Source organism: Thermobia domestica, chromosome 11 (genome assembly GCF_964235325.1).
Source record: "Thermobia domestica chromosome 11, izTheDome1.hap1.1, whole genome shotgun sequence".
In the NCBI taxonomy this organism is placed as follows: domain Eukaryota; kingdom Metazoa; phylum Arthropoda; class Insecta; order Zygentoma; family Lepismatidae; genus Thermobia; species Thermobia domestica.
Window position 1 is genome coordinate 64,975,018 of NC_137464.1, and position 26,459 is coordinate 65,001,476.

Genomic DNA, 26,459 nt, shown 5'->3' on the forward strand with positions numbered 1-26,459 from the left:
CGCTCAACCTTTTTGAGACAAGGTGTACTTAGATTAGCCTGTCGTATGAATCTGCTGTTCGTGGGTAAGAGAGAGACTTGCTATATTTAAATCGTGTATGCAGAATGACAGTCTGACATGCACAGCAAGGAATATTGACAAAAAAGGCGCGGCCTGCCGCACGCGAATATGTGAGTTGGGCTGTTTCTTTTGCTAAACTTTGTATATTACTGTTTACAGTTGCTGGAACCCAGTTTCCGTTCTAATGTTGACCTTCCAAGGTGCCACTGCAATCGGTAAACGGTGCGATTTCAGGGATATGTGGCCTCAAAGAATCGTACTTCTTTCCACGATCTCAACATCGAACACTGTTTCTCCTTTCATTTTCATGTGGAACCCCTTTACTCAACGAGAGATTTTACTGCGACCCCACTGCGTTCCTCATTATCGCCATGAGATTCCGCATAATCAATTTGGTATCCACGTGTGAGCTTTCATCGTTCTATACCGGTGTATTACAAAATGCTTCTATGTTATTTTACTTTTGCATCATCCTGTATATCTAGCAAAGTATTCAAAAGCGAATCGAATGACTATTCTCACGTTATTCATCGATCTCAAATAGTATCTACACGAAATTTCGTCTAATTCGGATTGGGATTACATACTTGTCTTATCTTGCATTCTGTTTCGCATCACCCTGTGTATCTCGTAAAGTACGCAAAAGCGAATCGAATGACTATTCCCACGATATTCACCGACCTCAAATTAGTATCTATACGAAATTTCGTCCAATTCGGACTTGTCAGGTTGGGACCATTTCCTTGTAAGTGAAATTAAAATGATATTCGATAGTTATTCTTTCTTTCGTTCATAAATGAAGTATTCAAATTAATAAAAACTTGATCACTTAACGATATGCGAAATCTCACGATGTTTACTTTATAATAATAGATCTATCATTTTTTTATTCCCGAATGCTAAAATTGAACTATTACCATCTTGAGTTAAAAATGTCATCTTGACAATTTGGGATTCTAGTTATTTTGATCCCTACATAACAATTTAGATCATTTAAATTAAGACATTACATTATATACAAACTGGCGAAATATTAACAAAATATTAAAATTTAATATGTGCACAAAACTATTTTTACATATTGCACATTACACACTGTTATTTTGTTTGAAGTCAACCTAGAAGGCTCCTGTAATTTTATTGTATTAGCTTAAGTCCTTGCGATAGAAGTGTGCCTATTTCATAATATTTAGAGAGCTCTTTTCTAACTAGATGGTTAGTGTACGTGTCTTTGGCGCGGGTTCGATTCCCGGTGGAAGCTCATGTGATTCGAACTCAAGTTGAGCTGTAGGTTCACGTCTCATATACCCTCGCTGTTGAACGGGATGATGAAACTCTAATGAACAAACCAATAATATTTAGACTTACCGTGTATCCTTTTTGTTTATAAAACAATACATAAGAAATTACGTATGTACTTAAAAATGCTAAACTCAAGTATTTCTTTATCCTTTGAAAAATTATTTTTCATTGTTACCTTTTGTAGACATACGACTGTATTTAATTCCATTTTCCACTTATAAATTTCATATAATACATGTATGGCCAAAAAAGAAAGTTTAAAAAGGTAACTATTATGCAAATTATTGTAAAGCTTAATATTATAAAGTAAAATCATTACTAAATACGTCTTTTTGCATATTGTGCAGACACGCTTTGTCTTTAGCGTGTTTCTTGTTCGATAGTTAGCTACTCTTTCGATCGAAACAACGGCGAAGCAACGCTTAACAGCTCAAATTTGATGGTGGCTGCCTGCCTTAGACTAATAATCAATATCTGTTCTAGACTATTAACAAATATAGCATTACCTCATATTACAATATGTGCATAGATAGGCCACTTCTCCTGTATGTTGTCTCTCATGTTCCTTAAAGGCTGTCGGGTGACGAAACTTCCTGCCACAAAATTTACATGTAAACCTAGTTTCGTTTGCATGAACTGACATGTGGTACTTTAAACCATAATGTCTCGTAAAAGTTGCGCTACAGATGCTGCAACCATATGGTTTGACTGTTGGAGAAAGAAAGGAAGAACAAAAAAAGAAAAAACAGATACAGATTGTAAGAACTTTCGTATGTACTTTATCATTAAACATTAAAATCATACAAATAAACTGATATACTACGACGGAAATAAAGATAAGAATAAAAATTATTGAGCTTACTCCTACTTGTAACACCTTATGTTTAAACCACTCTTCGGCTAGCTGGGGACTTAGCCCCCAGAGTGGTACATTTGCTTGCCCTACGGCCTTGCACCTCATATTTCAGCCTTTGCTTGCGTTCTTCGCATAGCAGGAATATGTTTATGGCATTATTTTATGTGAATTTAAACCCATTTCCCTATTTCGAGCACAGTGAAATGATAAAAAAATCCATATCAATTCAAATGCTGTGTTCAATAATAAATTTCAAATGGTTCACCCATTTTTCCCCGATGATGAGACTGACAACCATGAAGCAATTTTTATATATTGAGATAACAATTGAATAACCTTCTCTTGTTAACTGAATTTCCGGAAACGCTGTAGCATATGCCCACTTATTTTGAATAAGGAGTTTACATACCAAGTCTCATACCCCTGACATGTCTCTTAATTTTAAGGAATTTCGAGATATGGCCATCTAATTTTAACTACTCCAACTCCTACCCTTTTTCTTCCCTTCTACGAGAAACATTAAAAAGCACTGAAACACATCTTTAATTATTTTAGATGTAATGTCTAAATACCAAATTTCACGTCTGTAACCTTCAGGATTTCGAAATATGGTCAACCTGTTATAACAATCGTAACCCTACCCTTTTTTCCCCTCCCCCTAGGGAAAATGTCCAAAAACGCTGAAACACGTGTCACAATTCGGAGATATGGGCATTTTACTATAATAACTGGCATCCTTATTTCCCTCTCCCTTCCAATTTCCAAAAGTGTTTCCTTAATAGTAATTTATGTCACAAATCCTATAGACTGTCAAAATTTCAAACTTCTAGCTTAAGCGATCTGGCCTGGGCGTTGGTCAGTCACTCACTCACTCAGGACTACTTCTTTTATATAGAGAGATTATTCAATGACCATCAAGTTTCGAAGTCATACTCGCAATATTTTCAAGACTAAATGTAAGAAAAAAGGCACGAGGATATAAGACAAATGTAAATTACTTATATGAATATATACATAAGGGCGCTCAGGTATACACTGGATAAAATGTGCTTCAATCCTACTTCCTTTACACTAGATAAAGCGGCTGTATCTGAAAAAAATCTGATAAATACTACTCGGTCGACTGAATGTGTGTACCCAATTTCAAGCTTCTATCTTGAATATTAAGGGCGGGAAAATATTTATTAATAATCCCCACAATGCCCCAGATTACCGCAAAAGACCCTGATCTTCGGTAAAAAAAATTCCAGAGCCATCCATATTCATCCTAGAATCATGGTTCGTCCATCAATCTCTTCAGAATAGAACTGTCTTTCAAACGGTACCATTCACATGTCTCCATCATGTATCTGAGGCGGGAAAATCGCGAGGAAAGGGATTTTTGGTTAAAATATTCTTTTTTTAAACTTTTTGCTCCTCTGAACTCCTCTTTTTAACGCACAGATTTGAAGAAATCTGATAAATACTACTCGGTGGACTGAATGTTTGTGTAAAATTTCAATCTTCTAGGTGCAAAAGTAAACTCGCCCCCCCCCCCAAAAAAAAAAAAAAAAAAAAACAGATTCCCCTATAAAAAAGGATCTTGGGTAAAAATTTCCTGAGACATCCCTAATTACCCTAGGATCATGGTTCGCCCACCATTCTCTTCAGAATAGAACTGCCTTTCAGACGGTACCATTCACATGTTTCCATTATGTATCTGAGGTGTAAAAATGGCGAGAAAAAGGATTTTTGGTAATTTTTTTTAACCTTTTTGCCCCTCTGGACGGACCCTTCTGTGCTAACGCAGAGACCTGAAATAAATCTGATAAATACTAACTGAGTGGACTGAATGTTTGTGTAAAATTTCAAATCTTCTAGTTGCAAAAGTAAGCCCGCCAAAAGAAAAAATATTTTTTAAAGTTATGACGTCATCACCTCCTATGTCTCGACGTAGGAAGGCGTGAAACCATGCGTAACCTCTAGACTTGAAAAAAAAAAAAAAAAAAAAAAAAGGACGAAAAAGCTCAAATAGGAGAGTTATAACGCACAGTTCCAGAAAACACCTGTATGATGCAAATTGTACCAGATTTTTAAAGGGATATATATATACATGCATATTATAAACACATACAAATACATAATAATTAACGACTTAGTACTTAATGTATGTCCCATCAGCACAATAATTCGGATATAACATCTGTATCATAAGTATGCAGCCCTATATATTCAAATCTATTGTATTTTATTCATTTGATTTTCCTATTCATTCCCATCATATTCGAAACTCATGGTGGCTTCCCAATAATAATAATAATAATAATAATAATAATAATAATAATAATAATAATAATAATAATAATAATAATAATAATAATAATAATAATAATAATAATAAACGGATGTTTTGCTCCTTTTTATAACTTAATGCATAACACCAAGAGTGTAGCTGGGCATCATAATATACCTCAATCGACACTCCCGACTAAAACTGTGGAAATATTTTATTTAATGGTTTGGTTACCAAGCCTATTCCGCAAGATAAGCCCGTTGATACCAGGCCAATTTTTAGAAAAATGCAGGTTTTGTACTATTAATTCCAACAGTTCGTAGCTCAGGCAGTAATCGATCTGGATACATAAAACAAGAACCAGGATATGTAGAATAGAATAAAGGTTTAAAGATTCAGAAATTGTATATACGTCGCCTCGTGAAGGAAAGGGGAAAGCGAAAACGAAAAGTGATCCAGAAGCATGGTGCCTATTTGTACTGGCCCACAGTGCGCCATCATTGTAACTACTATCTTGCAAGGTCAATCACCAGAATGCCATACAAATGAAAGGGTAGACGAAGAAGTCAATGGATGGGTCAAAGCGTGTCGCACTTCCGACATCATTTATTTCCTGTGGGTTTCAAAGGATGTGCTGTATACGGAACTTGTAATGTCATGTTCTGTAATAACTTATAAACTTATATATATAAAAATTCTTGCTTAAATTTCGGAAAGAAGAAACTAGGAAGGTAGGAAAGGTAAGAAAACACAATCGGATAAAATTAAATGTAGTTTATATACCACCCAATGGTTTCTTTACCTTTTAACTATAGTGTGAAATCGAAAATGCAATTTTAGTTGTCATTGGAAGTGACGACAATACTTAACTCATTCATCAGAACAACTAGGAACAGAAATGCAAGAAGTGGTATTCTTTATTCTTTAGCTTCTGTTTTCGACAAGTGTATGAACACATTGGTATCCTTCAATAGAGAGTTTTTTTTCTAGATCTGGACAATTATCTCATGTAATGACAATGGTTTCGTCAATAGTTTGTCAATAGATAGCAAAACTTTAGAACTATGAATTCTCTTCTAATCTTCTTTGTTTTGCTTCAGGACCAATGCAGTACACCGACCATTAACAACATATGACTACCATCAAAATTAGACTATGAACTTGTAACAAGAAGAATAAAAGAGATATAGAATAAAAAACTATAAGTCAGCTTGTCATTAAGAGCTAATCCGTTATTATGGTTGCTTTAAATATCTACAGAAAACAATCTATTGATATTTAAAGTGCAGTTCTTTTCTTCGTATACCTCAAGCTCTTTTTGTGGTATAGTATTGTCTGTGTTTCTGTATTTATAATCTGAATTATTATAAAGGTGATTCATAACTCTTGGAATGTTGTGGTGCACAATATACTTGTATTTATTAGAGTACAATGAAAGATGTTAACATTTAAAGTATAACTCCTCGTGTTAGACTGTCTGTATCCACCTTCCTGCCAGTTCCTCAATTCCACGACTTGTCCTTAGTGGCAAAAAGTCATTCACTGCTGTTTCCACCTCCTGCTGGCTAGTAAAATATTATGATTTAAAAAAATACACTATGGACTGAGACAGATGAGTAATCCGAATGAGGAAGGTTAGGAATAATGTTGGGTGTCACATTAATTCAATGCCATCAAGTTTCTGCATCTTTTGTTGCATTCTTTGAGTCGAATGTTGTTCCGTGTTATCCTGTACCAACAGGATGTGCTTCCGGTTCACCAAATGCAGGAGATTCTTGGCGCAGTGCAGCGTACATCCGATGCAACTGTTCGGAAGAAAGTTCAGCGTTGATAGTACAACCGTCGGAAGGAACTTGAAATGAATTATTCCACTGTATTTACAATACACACACATAGCATGACTTTATGCTCGAAAGGGTCCTGTTTACAACCCGTTCTGGAAGTTAGTCCTCACTCAACTACTGTTTTTTACACATTTGGATATCGGAAAAACATCCACTTTCCGTAACATGTGACAATCCGTTTCAGGAAATACACAACACGCGGACTCTGCGGCAGTTGTCGGCGACATACATCTACTCTTCACTAGGCCTGAGCTGGTGTTAATTCATATGGCACAATGCGGCATTTAATGATGGTTTTTCCCACTAGTTCGTGAGAGTGACGCACTTACAGTGAGTGGACTGGCACATGCCGAGTTGATTTGACAAACATCGTGTACTGGTGGAAGGACTTTTCCCAATGGCGTATGACTTTGGAATCTGTTACTGTGGGGTGGACGGGTCCCATTTTTTTTCTTTTCAGAAACAACCTACTGAGTTTTATTGGGTAAAATTTGGTTTTACTGGGCAAAATTGGGTTTTATTAGTCAACATGGGATTTACTAAATTTCGTACGTATATTTAAAGCCATATTCCTAGTGGATAGATATCGTGCAGGAGACAGACGATACTGAGTTTGAAGTAGGCATAGATGAGGGCCCTATTCTATTCACTCAGTTAAATCTAAAGATTTAGTCCGTGATCTTGGACTGACAAAGGACAAAGCACAGCTCCTAGGGTCAAGACTGCGTGAAAGACATTTGTTAGCACCCGGTACATCAGTTACATTTTATAGACAAATGGACTTGATATTCACACAATATTTTGCTCAAAAGGACTTGTTAGTGTACTGCCGCATAAGAGGAAAAGCAGGGGCCACGGTATAACCACTAAGAAAGCAAGGAATGAATGAGCTTAATGTATTCTCTGTATGCAACTGTTCACTGGGTGCATATTTGAATATTTGGTTGTTTTAAACTTATATTCTACTTCAGCATGACTCGTGTTATATATATATATGTGGGGGGGGGGGGGGTGTAACACTTCAATATGTGTTATCAATATTTGTAAAGTATACGATTTGTGCTAAAACAGTGGGTGATAGGATGTTTTGAGTGTCATTTTCGAATTCAGGAGGTCGAAATACATAAACACCTACTTTTGCGAAAAAAGTTTTTTCACTGTTGTACTGTGAACAGGCACATGGAGAAAGACACTTAATTAGCTGTTTATATTAATTTCCAAGTATGTATTACAAAGACAAAGAGAATGTAGTCACATTACCTTTTATTTCATATTAGCTGAAATGCCCATCTTTTGCAGGAGTAAATTAGGTTTATGGAAAATATTTGACCCTCTTTTTCCCCTTGAATACGTATACCAATGGAAGTGTAGAAATAAAAGCTCCATAAAATATTTTATTTTTGACATGGATTTTGAACCCTCTTTTCCCTTAGGATACGATCTTTAAGGAAAGTTACATGAAATCCCAGCTTAAGGCAGGTACTATTATAACACATCGTCTTCGTGCATCCCGGATAATCCCATCATTCAACGACTCCCGCAAGCCTGCCCAGTCCTTCACCCCCAAGCAATGCAGCCTTGCACTGAATTACCTGTGGGTTCAGAACGTGTAATGCCTCTCTCTCCGTCAGTCGCCCAATGACTCCGATAAACGCACTCAACCTTACCGTCTATCGTCCGGATTCGGGAGGTCGTATCTGTCAGAAGATCTAAAATGCAATGTAGAGAATAGGTGGAAAATCATCTACCCCAAATACTTGTTACAACTATCATCATGCACTTACATTACGGCTACTGTGTTTCTAGAAACAGAACAAAAATCACAAGTGCCTTCGTGCCTATTTATTATTAAAATCTAACATACCTGAAGAATTACAAGACATATACGTACAACTTCGCCCCATTTGTGTAATTAAACCATAGAATGTGAAGTGAATTTTCAAATAAGTTCAATGTCTCAGGCCTGCAGAACCACGTGAGCGAGTTTGATCTCAAAGCACAAGTCTTTCCTTCTTTTGATATCCGTTTAGCCTACCAATAATAAACGTTCATTCCGTCACTTCTGCACACGAAATAAGATGTCAACTCCGTATTTGCATCGTAGCAAACTTATTTCTATATTCGATTCAACGTATAACGAATTGTACAATAATTTTGTCGGAAGACTGTTCACTCATGTTCCTCTTCCATCTTGGTCCCTAGCGCCTCTTATCTTTGTCCGCCAAAAGCTATCTCGTTCTCACCTGCATTTTGATCACGAAACACGGCGTGGTAAAGTTTTACTTTGAGATTAATTAGTAGAGTACTAGTAAACTTTACCAAAACATTAGTTACAAATTTCGTAAACAACTTGTGGAATATCACGCATAACTTTGGCTTTTTCAGCACAATTAATATTGATCAACACATTGGTTGCGAAATTAACTATTCAAATTCTTTATAATTTTTTGATTAGTCATGCACCAACACATACACAAATTCTCGATTGTTATACGCACTTCTCCGTTCTCTCTTCTTTTTCTTCTACCACTGTTCTATTTAGTACCACAAGGTAGCAGCATAATTGAGGAACGGTAGACATAAGGAGAACTAACGAATTTGGATTATCTCCACTATTGAGCACCAAACGCAAAATTTGCGTTAGAGTGAAAAATAAAATTAGGCGTAAAATTGGAGCGGTCACACTATGTTCAAAAACTCATTTCAAACTGTTCAACCATTTCCCCGTGACACAATCACTAAAAATAGGTATCGTCGATTTAAATGTGAAGAAAGAAATTATAGAAAACGCCTTCTACTCTTAAAATTGAAATTTTCAAAAACAGGGAGTGATGTGTCCCCTTCTTTTTAATGAGATGTTTATATACCGAGTTTCATCTTTCTAACTTGAGGTGCTCATGAGGTATCGTAATTTTGGCTGTAATTCTGAACTACTTGTATTTTCTTTATGATGTGCCCATTAATCAACGTTAACAAATAAATAATAATAAACTATTTTCAAAATTTATTTAAAACTCTTCAACAGTTTCCCCGTGATGTAACCATAAACAACATGCTACATCGCTTTCAATGTGACAAAGGAATTATGGAAGATCACCCCCCCCCCCCTCTTAAAACGAAATTTTCAAAAATGTTGGAATACATGCCCACTTACTTTTAATGAGGAGTTTATATACTAAGTTTTATCTTCCGAACTTGGCGGGTTCGTGACATAATGTATTTTTTCACATGAATTTTGAACTACTCCTACCCGCTTTCCCTAAGATGCGCCTTTGAATTGCAGTAATATGACAAAAACTCAGTTCGAGATAGGCACTAAGTACTGTATGCTCAAAAATTCATTTCAAACTGCTTAACCGCTTCCTCGTAATGCAATCAGAAACAAAGGGCAACATCGCTGTCAAATTATAGAAAATGCTCCCCTTCCCCACTTAAAATCCACTTAACTTTACGGGAAATTTATATAAAAAGTTTTATCTTTCTAACTTGACAGGAAGGCGAGATTCTACGTTTTTCGCATAGATTTTGATTCTCCGCTGCTCCCGCTCCCCGCATTAATCAAAGTAACGTGATTAAAAACTCAGTTCCAGGTATGTGATAACTACATTAAAAAAATCATTCCAAATGGTTTAACCGTTTCCCGTGATGCGAGCACGAACAAGATCTTTTTCATTTTCATATAATAGATCATAGTTGAACACTGTTAACACCAAATTTGATCAAGCGCAAACAAAATTCGTTTTGCACGATTCCCAAATCTATTTTGTTTTCAATGGTATTCTGTTCTGGTGATAAATACATATTTTAAGCCAATTCGAAAACTGACATATACTAAGAAGCATGACTAAAGAAAGTAATTATAATCACATTAAGGTTATTATTTCAATCCAAGTTTTGAAGTGAGTTCTTTGGGTTTTATTGTGGATTTTACCTCCTCCCCAAAGAAAAACACTCGAGAATTTTTGGGGTGGGGAAAATGTCAACAACCCTCCCGGACTCTGACTGATCTTCGTTATTTTTACAACCTACACGGAATTTCTGGAACCAACGAGTTGTGGTTAATTGCACCTTCGCCTTTCGCATGACAAATGTTTTGGTTTGCTGCCGCAGCGTTATCACCGAGTTCGAACTCATACATTAACATTCACGATCAGACATGGTTGGGCACACATCGACACTGCCACTAAAAACTGATTCAAGATAGTGACGGAGAGGTGGCCTCCATATTAAATAATCCGCTTGCTACACTACCTCTTGAGGCAGTTTGACCTTGTAGTTATGGTCGATCACGGAGTACAGAGGCTCCTGTTTTTTGAGTTGTGGAAATATTGCAAAACTTATGACTTAACTTGTAAGTATAGATATGTACCTATACTAAGCATCCTGCAATTTTTCTAGCACGCAGTTATTATTTAGTTCATATTATTTAAATAAATGTTTATGACATTACAACTTTACTACCATATAAAACAATATAAAAATGTAATATTAAAAAAAAAAAATCAATCACCCCTATTTCTCGAAAACTGTCCAAACTTATATGGAACATTAAAACTGTCTAGCACTTCAAAGACTAAGAAGAAAAATACGACTGTCTTCCCAAAATTAATTGGAAACGTTTGTAAATTATGCAAGGTCTTACTGTTTCCGTAGTTTTAAGTTGTACGCACTGCTTGGGGCGCTTCTATAAATGCATCACCTAATATACAACCATCATTAATATTTTCATCATCTCAAATATTTTTCTAAACTTTCTTTGTTTGACTGGCTATACGAGATTGGACTTACTGATTAACGTGGAATAAGAAACACATGAGCTCCCGCTGGGAATCAAATCTGGGTCTTCCATGCCAAAGGCGCGTACGCTAACAGCTTTAGTTTCATGTGTGTATTCCGTTTCGTCATTCCAATTTAAGTGACATAGCACGCCAATGAAACCTGACGAGCTCTTGCAAAAGTTGATGAATTCGTTATATATATATATGTATATTAAAAAAATGCCGGTGCAATAAAGCAATATTTAAATTTTGTTTTCTGAAAAACTTTGCAATATTTTTGTGAACCGAATGGAATAATTAAAGGTGAAACATCGACTAAAACCACACTCCTACGGGCTGGCGTGTTCTGATTCCACTCAGCTCTGACACGTTGCTTGGTTGATTGATGAAAATTTAACACCTCTTTCCACGACCGAAGCAACATGAGACTGAATTGTGTAGTGTGGAGGATGGAAATAGAACATCCACTTTTCTCATGTTCTGCACAAGCATCTAAAAAAACGAAGTGTTTAAAATTCTTGCGTTGAACCTTGATTATGCTATATGGATTTTTATTAAAAAGCATTGCGTGCAGGTCATTATTGGATTTTAATTTCGTAAGTAATCATTTTTACTGTAATTCTCGTTTTCACAAAGATGAATGAGTTTGTTTAAAATCTCACGTCCACTTTCATCAATGAGATTACTTATGATATACATCTACAGTTCAATGTGGGTTTTGAATCAAATGTGTTATTACTGCGGATCAAATCTGAAGCTAGAAGAGTCCAAAGCTACAGAAACAAGAGACGAGACAAAAACAAACAAACAGGAAAGCACCATACATAAAAATCCAACTTCAACGTACTTACATGCATACCTTTCATATGATTATAAAAAAAGCTCCTTTCGACATCAGCTTACCTACATAAAAATTCGGAAAAATATTCATTCTGAAATTCCAGAGGTTATTATTATTATTATTAATGTAACAAAGGGGAGGCGTAAGTTTTCTAATATTTCTGCAACCCAAACAGCAGGTGAATTTATACGCCGTGATCGATCGTAATAACAAGGTCAAACTGGCGCAAGAGGTAGTGTGGCAAACTGAATATTTAACACGGAGGCTTCCACTCCGTCAGTATCTCCAGTCAGTTTTTAGTGGCAGTAACGATGAGTGATGAACAACGTCTGATACGAGAACTGTTACGAAATGAGTTCGAACTTGGGCATGACGTTGGGGCAGCAACCTAAAACATTTGCCATGCAAAAGGGAAGGAGCAGTGAACCACAGTATAGCAGCTCGTTAGTTCCGGAAATTTCGATCAGGTTGAAAAAATGTCGAAAATCAGCCAAGGTCCAGCCGCCCAAGGGTAACAGATTCTGAGGTCATCTGACACGACATTCTGGAAAATCCTTCTACCACCTCATGACGATTGTGAAATCAGGTCCATATGTCCCAGTCCAGTACAGTACATCACCTTCACGAACTGGAGGAAAAACCATCAGGGGCTGCCATATTGTGCCACATGAGTTAAATCTAGCTCAGGTCAGAGGAGAATGGATGTGTGCCGACAACTGTTAAAAAATACACGTGTTGTGGGTTTGTTGAAACGAAAAATGGATGTTTTTTCAATATCTGAAAGTGCAAAAGAGGTGGTTGAGCCAGGGCCAACTTCCAGAACAGGTCGTTAAACAGAGCCTTTTCAAGCATAAAGTCATGTTCTGTGTATGATGGAACCACACTCACGTACTTCACTTCGAGTTCGCTCCGCTGGACCATTACTGCGGAACTTTACCCGAACATTTGAATCGAATGTATGCTGCACTACGCCAAAAATATCTTGCATTGGTGAGCCGAAAGCGCGCCCTGCTAGAACGGTATAACGCGAAACAATATACGGCTCGAAAAATGTAACAAAATTTCAAGAACTTAACGGTATCCAACTTATACCACACCCGATATATAGTCATGATCTTGCCCCTTACCACTTGTTACGGTTTATAGCGCATTCCTCAAATTATAATGCTTCACCAACTAGCAGGAGGTACAACTAACAGTGACTTATCTGCCTCTAAGAGTAAGACGTCATATCGACGTGAAATAGAGGAACTGGCAAGAAGGTGGATAGTCCCCATAGGTAGTCCAACATGGGGAGCTATATTCTGAACGTTAACTTGCATTCATTGTACTGTAATAAATACAGACATGCTGTGTATCAGAATATTGCAAGACTTATGACCTACCGTTGTATTACATGACACATAAATCTAAGAACTATGAAATCTTAACCTAATGAGAGTACGAACAACAGATGAAAAACACACAAACCTTCACTAATTTGAGTAGGCTGTTTGCCAATCTTCCGAGTTCTCAAAGTAGTCTTTGGCTTTGGACCTGTCAGAGTAAATTTTGTGTTTGTGGCTGTCGGAGTAGCATTTTTCTTCGGCTTCCAAGGTATCTGAGTACCTCTTGTCTTCCTGCTCGGAAATGTCTGAGTAGCTTTTGTCTTCGAAACTTTAGGAATAACCTCTGTCTTCGGAGCTATCGGAGTAGCCTCTGTCTTCGGGGTTATCAGAATAGTTTCTGCCCTCGGAGCTGTCGGAGTAGCTTGTGTATTCAGATTGTTGATCTTTTCTTCGCGAAAATAAATTGTCCTTTTCCAAATAGAATTTGTAGTTTCCAGTGCTTCAACAATAACATCTACTGCTTCTATTGCGTCCACATGATTCACCGAAGAGACTGCTACAATTAGGTTGGCATCATTGATAGGAATTGGTCCATACCTAAAAAAGGAAAACAAAGTTAAGAAGTAAAAATAAAATTTTTCGAATGGTCTATTTAAAATCGTTGTATATATATATATATAAAAGTGTTCGCCCAACAACATCAGACTTCATCAGGTGGGTAAAGAGAAACGTGTAAAGAGTTTTACACCGAAGTACTAAGTATCACCGAAAGTTACGAAGAAAGGATGACCCACATGGATGACCGAAAAGGAACTAAGTATCCGATGGTGAAAAAACAAATAACGAACATACTGCAATACATCATGAAAATTAATTCAGCTTATGAAACATTGACAATTTTATCTAGCATCTTTTTGTAATCCATGGGTTCAACGACATCGTTTAACAAGTTAAGATATGTCAATATTTTGGATGATTGAAGTGCGGAATCGAATATGCACGTTTAATAACCAAAAAACTGTACGTGAATGTTATTCTCTGCTACATGTTTTGACAACTTTTCGCTCTTTTGTTTCTTTCAAATGTTGAAGATCATGTTCATAAATGCGCTTGTAAATACTTTTCTTAGTTCATCAATGAATAATTTTCCACAATGAACAATACCTTTGTAGTTCCAACAACTTATAAACTTAATATTCACCTAATGCTTCAGATTCGACACAAGTTTGGCTTCAACAATAGTCTTAGGTGCAGTATTGTATTGCACCTAGGCCAGTCTTGGGTGTAATATCGTATTTTTTTAAATTTCCTGTTACAAGAATTTCCCCACAGTAATATTTTGGATTGGATTTTCGTAACAGGTTTAATTATTGCTGTGACTTTTTTTCCCTTTTCCTTAATTTTGTTTCAAAGTAAAGTCTAAATGAGTTCGGAAGAAATATCGTGAAATACTTATTTTATAATACAATATTTTATTCTACGAGGTATGTATGAAAAATACATGCCGTTTTGATGTAGTCGAAAGTGCATACGAACATTTTAGTGAAACTACAGAGGACTGAACTTTACACCTTACGGTATAACAATGTCAAATTTCTAATAGCAGTAACTTTTTTTCCAAGTACGTACGTCGTTGCGGAGAAGCTCTTTTTACATACTAGTGCGATTTGGATTTTGTTGTGGAGGAGCAACGAGTTGTCAAAGTTTTTACCTGAATGAGATGAAAACGTTGTAGGTTATTCATCTGCAGCTGAAGAATGTATATAGGAAGAATGCACTTGCAGATAATACTGTTCAGAAGTGGTTGCATGGATTCACGAAGAGGGAGGGAGGGATCAACGGATGATTTGCCAAGGACTACACACACAAATTATGACAATTCCTGAAAATATAGCACGTATTGAGAACCCCTGATAATGAAGAATAGAAGGCGAACTGTGGAGCGCATCCCAACATAATAGAGCTCTCACACGGCGTCACGCATACTGACTGCCAACCTGAAGCTGAGAAGGGCCAGTTCACGTTAAGTCCTTGGGCAGTTGGACGAGGTGAAGAAGACGTCTCGGGAGATAACTGCTAGTTTTCTGCTAACAAAAAACTATTTTGCCAATGGACAATTGTTTAATCCCATGATGACTACGGATGAAACGTTTATTTCACTTCGTTTCTGAAACAAAACGGTAGTCACAACAGTGGAAACATTTTTTCTTAACCCTACCCATATGTCTCCGTAAATGTAATAGTGCAATTAAACAAATAAATAAAAAATAAAATAAAATAATTAATGTTGGGTTGGCAACATTGTTAATCTTGCATTATAGAGTATGTCAAATAATGTCCCGTATCGATATTTGCACATTACAAAATTTTATCGAATCTTACCTATTAGTTTAAAACTTACAAGAGCGTTTCAAAAATGAATGGTCTATCCTATATTTTACACACACACACACACACATACATACATACATATATATATATATATATATATATATATATATATATATATTAGGGTGGTCCCAATTTATATGGGGAAAAATAAATTTCTTTGGACTCGTCCCCTAAAATGGTTCCATATGGAACCAAATTAAGCCAGGAGAAAAATTAGATCCATTAAATAATTTTAAATGGTGCCCCAAACGACCTAAAATTTTGAATGCGTTTACAATACATAGTGTATGGGGAAAAGCTGGAATAAACTCTCGTAATTTAGAAACGGCTTAAGGGAATGAAAAGATGTCTTGGATAATGGAACTAGAGGAAGAGACCAACCTAATCTTGTATACGTTATCATGGCGGCCGTCTTGACGTCCGCCATCTTGAATTCAGGTCAACATTTTTAAATAGGAAAAGGGTCATCTGACATATTTTTGAGGTAGCATTTCATCAAATGCACAAATCTGGTATTATTTTCAAGTTACCTATATTCATGTATGAGTTATTACGTATGAAAAACAAAATGTTTCATGTAATGTTATTTTATTGCAGTTATGGAACACAGATATGTAAGAATTTTGGAAGTCTTACATAAACTGAAACAAACTGCTTGTTTCACTTTGAACTACAAATAAGTTTTTTCCATCAAGATGATCCATAGACCAATATGAGGAAAAAGAAAAAATTATAACTTGGAAGAAATTGAAATATCCCTTATTTATGTAGTATCTTTTTGGTAGCTCCTCATTTTTTGTAAGAACGTTGTTGTAATCTTCTATTAGTTACACTCCCCTTTCTGCACACCGTTTGTTACGTGGATTAATTAAACTATTGTCTTTCCTTGAAGATAGTCATTGTTATTTGGCCATGAAGTCGGATCACACTCAAGAAACCCTTTGGATATTTTAAATCTCTCGAGGAAAATTTGTTTGTTGTAACAAAATCACTGATTTCTCTTTTCACAAGAAATTTTATGGTATCATCTCTTGCGTCAAGCCTCTTTGCTCCTTCACGGTTTTCCCTTATAGTTTTAATTCTTTCAACCATTCTTTGCTTTTCCATTATGGTGACTCAATCATCAAAAATACCCAATGCTACGTGTTCCTCCGTCAAGTACCAGAGTCGGCGTGAAAATTTAGAAAGAGCCACTTCAGATAATTCAGCATCTATTTGTCTTTAACTGTACAAATCTTTCAAAAATTGTAGATCTTGTAATGGTGAATGGGATGTTTGATCACATTTAAGCCAACTATGAACATATAGTCGGATCAGAAAGTGCATACTCTCCGAAGACCCGTTTCTATTTGCTTCGTTAAACGAAATTGTTGGCGAAAGAGAAATATTTTAAATAGTAGCTTGCTTTTCCCATCCACCTTACATGGTGAATTGCTCCAGGCAAACGAAAGAAAACTCCTCAAGGAGGTATGCCACCCAAGAATATGATGATCAGTTCTAAAAATTCCCTGTAATCTTCTCTGCAGTGTTCTGCTTCTACAAGTTTGATAGCAAAATTCAACACTTCATTTCTTACATCGGAAATATTGTTTGTTACATCATCATCATCAATTCCTCAAATAAAGTTAGTACAATCTATTCTAGACCACTCGTTCTGAAAACACTTCAATAGGAGAACGTCCCTTCCAGATGCAAACAAAACACAACAGTTATCAAATACACATTTTAAAACTAATTCATAAATGTGGTGTCTACAAGGAAGGTATAGAAGCTTATTTTGGAGCTACTGCTCTAGCAGAATGCAAGCACCGTTGACAAGATCCATATTGCAAGGAGTAGTGTCACAATAAACAGCCTGCACGAACTTTACCAAGTTCCATTCTTCAAGTGAATGTACTATAGTAGAATCAGTATGTTCTTCTCTTGGTGACGACAAAATGGGAACACCAATTAGCCTCTCATGACCGTCTCCTGTAATAATTATTGATAACCTGCCGGCAGTCTCTCTGCCAGTCAAATTCAGCAGTAGTTTTCCGTTCCAATGCACGACTAACGCACTTGATGCACTCTGAAATTGTTTCTTGCAGTTCTGTGCAACTTCACTATAGGTTTTCCCTCAGCATCGGTGAATGGAAGACCCATTTATTGTTAGTTCCTCTACATTATGGCCTAATGCCTCTGCCGTCGCTGTCAGAATATGTATTGCTGCTCTATGAGTGATCTTTTATCGATTAAGAGCAACACCAGTCTTTGAGTAATAAAATTAGTTTCCCCCCCTTTTACATCTCTTGGAACACACGCATTCGTATCTACATTTTCTTTAACATTCTCAACTGGGTTTTCCTCTTCAATACTTGAACTACTCCATGTCTTTTGGCATATAAAGTTCAAACAAATTATTTTCAGAAGTGCGTTTTCTTTCGCGTTCCTCTTTCGTTTGAAGCCTTGCATATCCCTTTCGTTCTTTTCACGCAAAACTCATGTCTTTACTTTTAGTCGTGTAAGAATTATTAATCTGAAAAGGAGAAATCTTTTCACAGGTAATAATTCTTACATGACTAAAGCTATCTTCAAAATAGTGCCAGATTTGTGCTTCTGGTAAAACGATATGTCACATGACCCTTTTTCTATTTAAAAATTTTGAACTGAATCCAAGATGGCGGATTTCAAGATGGCCGCAATGGCAGTACTATACAAAATTAGATATGTTTCTTCCTCTATTTCTATTATCCAGGGTATCTTTGCATTACCTTTAGCCGTTTCTAAAGTACATGAGTTTATTCCAGATTTTTCCCATATACTATGTACTGTAATCGGATTCAAAATTTTAGGTCGCTTGGGGCACCATTTAATATTATTCAATGAAGCTAATTTTTCTCCTGGCTTAATTTAGTCCCATATGGAACTATTTTAGGGGGTGAGACCAGCCCGATCTGAAAATTGATATTTATGGACCACCCTAATATATATATATATATATATATATATATATATATATATATATATATATATATATATCTGGATATATTACAGTATATTGTGATTGATTATTTGTTACTGAATATTTAATATTGTCGGCTGCTTCTAAAGCTTGATGACAATATTCAATTCTATTCTATTCTAATTATGGAAAGAGGATGGAGGAGAATCCAAGTAATGAAGATAAAACACATTTTCGGAAAGATAAGAAAAAATCGAATAAGAAATGAAATAACTAGAATACACTCAACCAGGAATGTGTCCAAGAAAACATAGATAGATCTATATGAACAACGACGATGATGAAAGATTGAAGTACAAAACGATGTAGAAAAAGAGAAAATCCACGAAGCACTCACAAGGCTGGAATGAAAGAAGAAACAATATGGTGTACAAAACAACTCTGCGAATAGCAGTAATGCATCACAAAGACGAACCATGGAAAAAGTGAACGGTATAATGTGAAATGTAGTCTGAAACAAAGTTATATACTGTTCTATATATTACTCAAGAATCTATGGCAGAATTCACTAGAAAGGATAGTGATAGTAAGATGCTGGAATCGAAACTTTTAAGCTGATCTCTAAACAGGAATAGTGAAGCGAGCCAGCATCATATCAGCAAAGATTAAGATTATCTCACAACACAGAAGAAACTGAACTATGAGTGCTTCCGCTAAATGCTCGATCAGTTAAGGAGATATTAAAAAGCATCACGTAACTCTGAAGTATCCAGTAGCGTAGTCGCTAACGCTCTCGCCTTTGGTGCGAGCAGTTCCGGGTTCGATTCCCGGTGGGGACATTAGGTCGAAAAAGTGTAACAGCTTTTCAGGCCAACCATCCTGAGTGAGATTTTTCCCTGAGTTTTCCTCATTCACACCAAACAAATACCGGGATGATACCTAACCGGAGCGGTCCCAGGCTGCTTCCTTCCTTCCCTTTCATCGGATAGTGTGCTCGCCGAGGGACGTCATCCCTCATATACGTGACAGGCTAAATAGCCTTAGATGTTGACAGCCCAGAAATCTAATCCTAATCTGAAGTTTCCAGTTGAACAATATATTGAGATTCAGTACGTGTGAAATAGCTTACTCCGAGGGAACATAAAACTAATGGTAAGTCAATAAGGAAACAGATTCTAGCTCTCTTGGAGATGTGGTCTATACCATACTATACCGGTCTATACTATAAGGACTGATCTTGCATGACGGTCTGCAAAACCCACCAACTGGACCGGATTCAAGCCCCGGTCGTGGTTCAGAGTCCATGTCAACTATAGGTGCTGTCCTTTATAACCTTGATGTTGCATAAAAAACTCAATAAATAAAACGGGGAGAAGAAATAATCAACGACTAGAGTTGATGAGGTAAACGAAGAAAAAAAGTTCAAGAATCTCTCGTCTGAACTGTCTGTCCAATTGTAATACCTTTCAATTTTCATAATACAGAGAAAGAGGGGAAGAGATGTATAGGAAGTCAAATAACGAATGAGGGGAAAATAGACAGAGGAAGGGGAGAAGAGATGTATAAGAAGTCAAATAGCGAATGAGGGGAAAATAGACAGAGGAAGAGAAGAATTTCCTAACGGAAAATATCAAGAACACAAAGAATTAGAAAGAGTTGGGAAATACGAAGATACGTACAAGGAGGTGAAATCTATTGAAACAAACAGGAAACAAGGAGTTATTACAATGGCGGTAGAAAATAATGGGATGATAATCAGCAAGCGAAACGACATCTTTAAAAAACGGAAAAAAATAAGCTAACAGCTTGTACGGCAGTAAGGGTACGCCGCGTAAACAAGATGTTGAAGCAGAAAATGCAGTAAACGAGTATTAAAGGGTTTATGATACGATATAAAGATAACACATGGGTCACAGACATGGACATGAACGAAAACATACATTCACTGTCTCAAACTACACAACGAAAAGTGGAAAGATCATCTTCCAGCGGACTAATGAGGTTGATAATTATGAGAAGAGAAAAAAAAAAACTAAAAACGCCCAGCTATGACAATGCCATCCGTATGAATATTATAAAGAAGAATGTGCGCTTAGTTTAAAGTTGAAGTTTTCCCGTAACTTTAAAAATGATTTTACAAGTTAGTAGGATTTTTTTCTCTAATTAGAGATTAGTCTTATCATCTTAACCTTTGTCTGTCAACGTCATTTCGTCCATACTGGGATTTCCATCGATCATGATATACCACTATTTCGATAACATATCGAGTACGAAGAGGACAGATGATAGTAAGATCGTACTCCTTTCAAATTTGTGGATGACGTTTAACAGTTTTACTGTACTATATAATTAAGCATATTCCTAAAAATCTTTCTTTATTAATTTCTAAAAAATCTTGCAACCCTAGTTTAAGTCAATGACGGAATAGGGTTTAAAGAGAACAGAAAATATATGTAAGGGAATGGAATATTGCTCGCAGATAATCCAGGCAGAGGAGTCTGTAACAATAAGTGCTGGTGATATGATTAATGTAAGCACAAATAGCCACAAAAATATGAGATGAAATCTTGAAGCCGAAATAATAAATAAATCGAAAAGGGGGGGGGGGGAATGCGTCACGGTGTTCATAAATCTGGAAAATACAAGGATTTACAGAATTCGGACGGAAAAAACTGATAAATGCTAATAAACTTGTTTCTTAGACGAAATATACTATTGAAGTAGTTCAAATATCACTTATTTCTATCCAAGTTATAGTACCATATTAAGTTATTCTAAGAATAGGCTATATATATATGTATATAATCTTCTAAAAGTGCGAATACGTTTACCTGTGAGAAGCGACAAGGGTTATTATTTTCCTGCTATACAAGGTAACTGGAAATTTGAACGATTTCTTAAATGTGGTTATTCTGTCACTACGTTGGAACAAATATGGCCCCATGAACCGGGGTCGCAAATCAGTGGTTTCGGTGTAATTTCCAGGTTTGTGATTTTAAAAAAAAAATCGACTTACAGCCAAAAATTGCAAATTGTGAAAAAACTCCTTCACTCTGACCACTAAATTGACACTTTTCTAATAGCTGACAAATCAAGTAGTACGGCTGTAAAAAAAATAACATGCACAAAATTATCATAAAGTAGGACATGAATGAGTTTTAAATAGCAAATCGTTGTATTAATTTTTAAAAATTCTTTATATCAAAGAGAATAACTCAAAAAGAAATTACGACAATTGACGTACAAATTGCTAAAATGACGACTTCAGTTCATAAGCTTTTCAAAAAGGTACAAATGTTGCCAACTTTCGGAAGAATTAGAAAAACATGCAAACACAGAGCACTGTAGCACTATTGTGTAACTTACTTAATAAATTCACCTGAGTGTAAGAAAACTGTCAATGTAGTGAAATAAATGGAGGGAAAATGCAAAATAATTAAGTTAATGAAACAAATCGGAAATACACTTACAAATTACAAATCTTGTTGGAATTGGCTCCCTTGTCTGCGTCTACAAGCACGCAGCCTACATTTTTGTAAAACTGAATGCAAGTAATGTCTATCTAAAAAAAAGATCGGCGCATTTTACAATAATTTAAACCAGATGTTTGGATTAATTTCTTCCTCAGAGCATATAATGTATCACACAACTAGGATACTGACAGTCAAGTAGATCGTGTAAAATAGGACTCCAAGTGTATATATAAAACTTTGCTTACCTGTAAAATACGGCTATATTTTGGACTTGATATTTTTTTCTTATTATGTCGCAAGTGCATTTTATCGATTTCTCTGCTTTGGTTTCTTCAATTTCTATTCTCTTAACCTGAAGAAATATATTATGACATAATAAATATAATAAACAACTAAAATTTCAGAATATATATATATACAGGATGGTAGGTAACTCCACCGACAAACTTTGGAAGTCGGTTCCTTATACGAAATGAAAGGAAAAAAGTTCTAATAAACATGGGCCGAAAAATGCCTCCTTTCAGACTCATGATCCATTGAAAATTAGAAAAATCATTTTTCAAAACTCCCTAATTTAGAAACTATAGGACCTATCCCAAGCGGTTTAAGGAATTACACAGGAACTAGTATGTTCTCTGTCTAAATATCCATGTTTTACCATCTTCCATTATCGGTAAAAGGAACTGTGAAAAGGAAGTTGAAGTATAGGGATACTCCTTTAAGTACTAATGGTGCGTTCGTTTCGCTGGTACCGGTGAATTCTGAAACATGGATCTTTAGATAGAGTGTATACCAATTCCTGTGTAATTCCTTAAACTGCTTGGGATAGGCCCATTAGTTTCTAAGTTAGGGAGTTTTGAAAAATGATTTTTCGAATTTTCAATGGATCATAACTCTGAAAGAAGGCATTTTTCGGCCCATGTTTATTAGAGCTTTTTTCTTTCACTTCGTATAAGTAATCGCCTCCCAAAGTTTGTCGGTGGTGTTACCTACCACCCTGTATATATCTATATCTATATATATATCTTAGGGCGGAGCGAAATATCACTTTTTTATATATCGAAAACGCAATAGTACGGAAAAGTTGCCAACTGATGTTGATAAAATACTGTAAAAATTTCGTCGCTGAAATCGAATACCTTCGGGTGGCGAATCACCAAAAAAGATTTTGTGTATTTATAGGATATGCAAACCCGCCGTACACATAACTCGTTTGTGTTTCTACGGTAAATGAACAAAAGCGTTACCTATATTTCTTAACTTTAGTCATATCTGAAATTTAAGAAATATTTTGTGCATGATTTAGGCAGCTCTGGAATCACAGAATAGCCAATTTGATCAAAATAGCAATCTACTTAATACAAAATACATATTTTTTCTGTACCCTTCTTCTTGTTTCAGTGAAACCACCCAGGACCCAGGATGAGGATGTGGGTGCAGGTCGGGTCCCACCCATGCCTACCCTACCATCCACACACGTGTGTTCAAAATTAGATCTTTGGTTCTTTGCAGAGCATAGTTTGCCTTTGCTTCTACTTTTGGGCTTACAGATTGGGATTTAGTTTAAGTCTGATAAAACTATCTCTGCCACGAACTGATGCAGATGCTTCTGTTACAAGTTTCACTCAGCGTTCTGTATTCTGGATGTGACAGAAATATTTCAAAGCTCTTTTTATGAATGGATGTTCGTGGTTATTACTGTAGATTTCTCTACTGGAAAACAAGACAGCGCTGGAGGATGCGTCACTTCAACTGATTCCCAGTTAATAAGGTCTGTGTAATCGTTTGCATTGAAATTGAGCATTGGTAGCATATTTCTTGTTACATATGACTCATTGTCTACTTTAGAAGATCTTCCTCGTTTCGTCTTCCTACTGTTGCTACTATCATTATCTCTATTCTTCTCGTTCCTAGCCTTTCCCCTTGCATTGACTATCGTTCTCCATGCCTCTTTTCTGACTTGAAGTCTTTGATTGTCAACCATAGAAAGCAATATATTCTCCGGATTAGCGAAATAACAGTTATTTTGGATTACTTCCTGAACCAATTGCCGCTCCTTTTGTGGTATGTATCTTATGTGGTATGTGGTAAGTTCTCATTAGTCATACGTGTTTAGCTCTCCATCTTTACAAGTAGGGCATCTTTCTACTAAAATCCAGCGACCTCCAGTCTTTTTCCTGCATAGAGTTTGATCTTGACCACCAAAGACCATCAAAGTAAAAGCCTCTAAGAAACTTTCCTTTGGCCATTAGCACTTCCTTTTGTATCTTTTCCCTTTCTAGCTGGATTTTTGAGCGGTCTATCATCTGGTCAGCATTCTTTGGATCAATCATTCCAAATCTTTGCATCGCAGCTGTTGCTATCAAAGCAGTTGCACGATCAGATATTCCAAATCGGTCTGACAGCACAACAAGAGGTCTAAGGACGTCGTTACTCCTTGCTTCTTTTTCTCTAATATCATATTATTTCGCAAAATAATCACCAACATTTGACTCTCCGCCATTAGAAGATGATGTCTGGACTTCATTAGAAGTACTCGTTTGTGATATGTGAGAAGACTGTTGAAGGGTGGTCTCTCCTGATTTCCTTTTAGTGCGTACGGTTAGTTTTAAAGACTCCTCGTAGTCAACTCCCTCTATTCTGCCTACTCGTGTTGTTCTCTGATTTTGCAGAAATGTCCACTCCTTCCTAGGTACTTACTTTCTCAATTCACATGAGCACATGGGAAGTTCATGACATTTACAGGAACACATATCAAAGAACATCGTGTAATCTTGTTTAAATATATCCATTTTTTCTGAAAATTAGCAGAAGCTTTCGTTTTCTTCTCAGATTTAACAACCTTCTTGTATACATTCCGTGCAAGGGAAGTAGAAGCTGAACTGTATGTTCTAACGACACAGTATGGATAGAAGCCTTGTCCTGAACAGATTTCACACACTGAGCAACATCTCTCGCCACCATCTTTACAGATCGATCATACCTTTTCTCACACTTTTCTAGCTGTACCAATTGAAAATAATGCTTCATTATATCTGATTTTGTGGGTAACTGTACACATGAAAGCTCAGCTGAACGTTCAAACACAGGGTAAGTCAGTCTTAATCTTGTTCTTATCTTCGGCATGATTAGAGTCAATATCGATGTAAAATACGAATCTCAAAATTACATAATTTACAGTACACAAACAAACTGTTTATATACTTATCAACTACGTACAACGAAGTAAACACTGAAACGCAATGTTAACACCGCAAGATACCTTGCAAAGATCGTCTTCCAGACTTGAACAAAGTTATCGAATACTAACGTTGTTTTTTTTTTAATACTGCTACTAAGAATTGGACTAGTTCAAATTACATTCTTACACAGGAAAGCAAAGTAGGCTGTATTAAACAGTACGAGAATTTTTTAAAAGGAAAAGAAGTGTTGAAGGAAAAGTTATAATGAACAATGAACAAATTTATCGGCGTATTAATTCAATGCTATAACCTTATATGAGACCACAAATACAGTGTATGGTATACAATAATTTGTTTTGCTAAAATGGGCTATTTTATGGTTCCAAATCTGCCTAAATCATCTAGAAATTATTTCTTCAGTTTTATAGACTGCTTAACTTAAGAAATATAGGTAAGTAGTACTTTTGTTCATTTACCGTAGAAACACAAAAGTGGTGTGTACGGCGGGTTTGCATACACTATAAATTCACAAAATCATTTTTGGCGATTCGCCACCCGAAGATATTTGATTTGAGCGACGAAATTTTTACAGTATTTTATCAACATCAATTGACAACTTTTCCGCAGTATTGCGTTTTCGATATATAAAAAAGTGATTTTTCGCTCCGCCCTAATGTATATATATATATATATTTCTCTATGGATAAAAATGACATATTTAAGATACACGGAAAAAAAATCATGTAACTCTATCCATCATGACTCTGGAACTCACTAAATAAAATAATAAACACTTCTGACCAGAGTATATACACTTATTTATTAAAAACTAACTACAGTGTAACGGTTTCGACAACTTATCGTTGTCTTCATCAGACACTAACTGAACTCTAGATGACTGAAAGGATCACTATTAAGTGAATTCCATATAAAATAAAGAATGAATATAGTTCATATTTAACATTTTCTTCTTCTTCTTCTTCTTGTCAAAAACAAAACTTTATGTTACCGAAGTGAGAGCTCAAGTTTAATTAGTACAAATCAAACACCTCTGAATGTTTATTATTCCTCTCAACATTTCTTCGTATACTTGACACTTTTCATTTTTAACTAAGGTTTAATTTTGACTCAAAATTTAGAACTATTCTTTCATCTTCTTTGTCATTTGGCTGGAGGGGGGGGGGGGAAGAA

General features: G+C 36.0%; 1 protein-coding gene across 2 annotated transcripts in view; it reads right to left on the bottom strand.

The window, feature by feature from the left end:
• LOC145664125 (uncharacterized) overlaps window positions 1-26,459 on the bottom strand; it is a 57,011-nt gene that overhangs the window by 15,375 nt on the left and 15,177 nt on the right. The window contains exons 1-4 of one of the 2 annotated variants that reach the window (XM_081730501.1): window positions 22,332-22,438; window positions 21,445-21,717; window positions 13,424-13,878; window positions 1,869-2,070 (exon numbers count right to left, since the gene is read on the bottom strand). In XM_081730501.1, the coding sequence (XP_081586627.1) occupies window positions 1,869-2,070; window positions 13,424-13,878; window positions 21,445-21,557 (770 nt within the window). In that variant the 5' untranslated portion in view covers window positions 21,558-21,717; window positions 22,332-22,438. Of the gene's footprint in view, window positions 1-1,868; window positions 2,071-13,423; window positions 13,879-21,444; window positions 21,718-22,331; window positions 22,439-26,459 lie in introns of those variants that run through there. The other variant, XM_081730500.1, reaches the window with a different exon arrangement.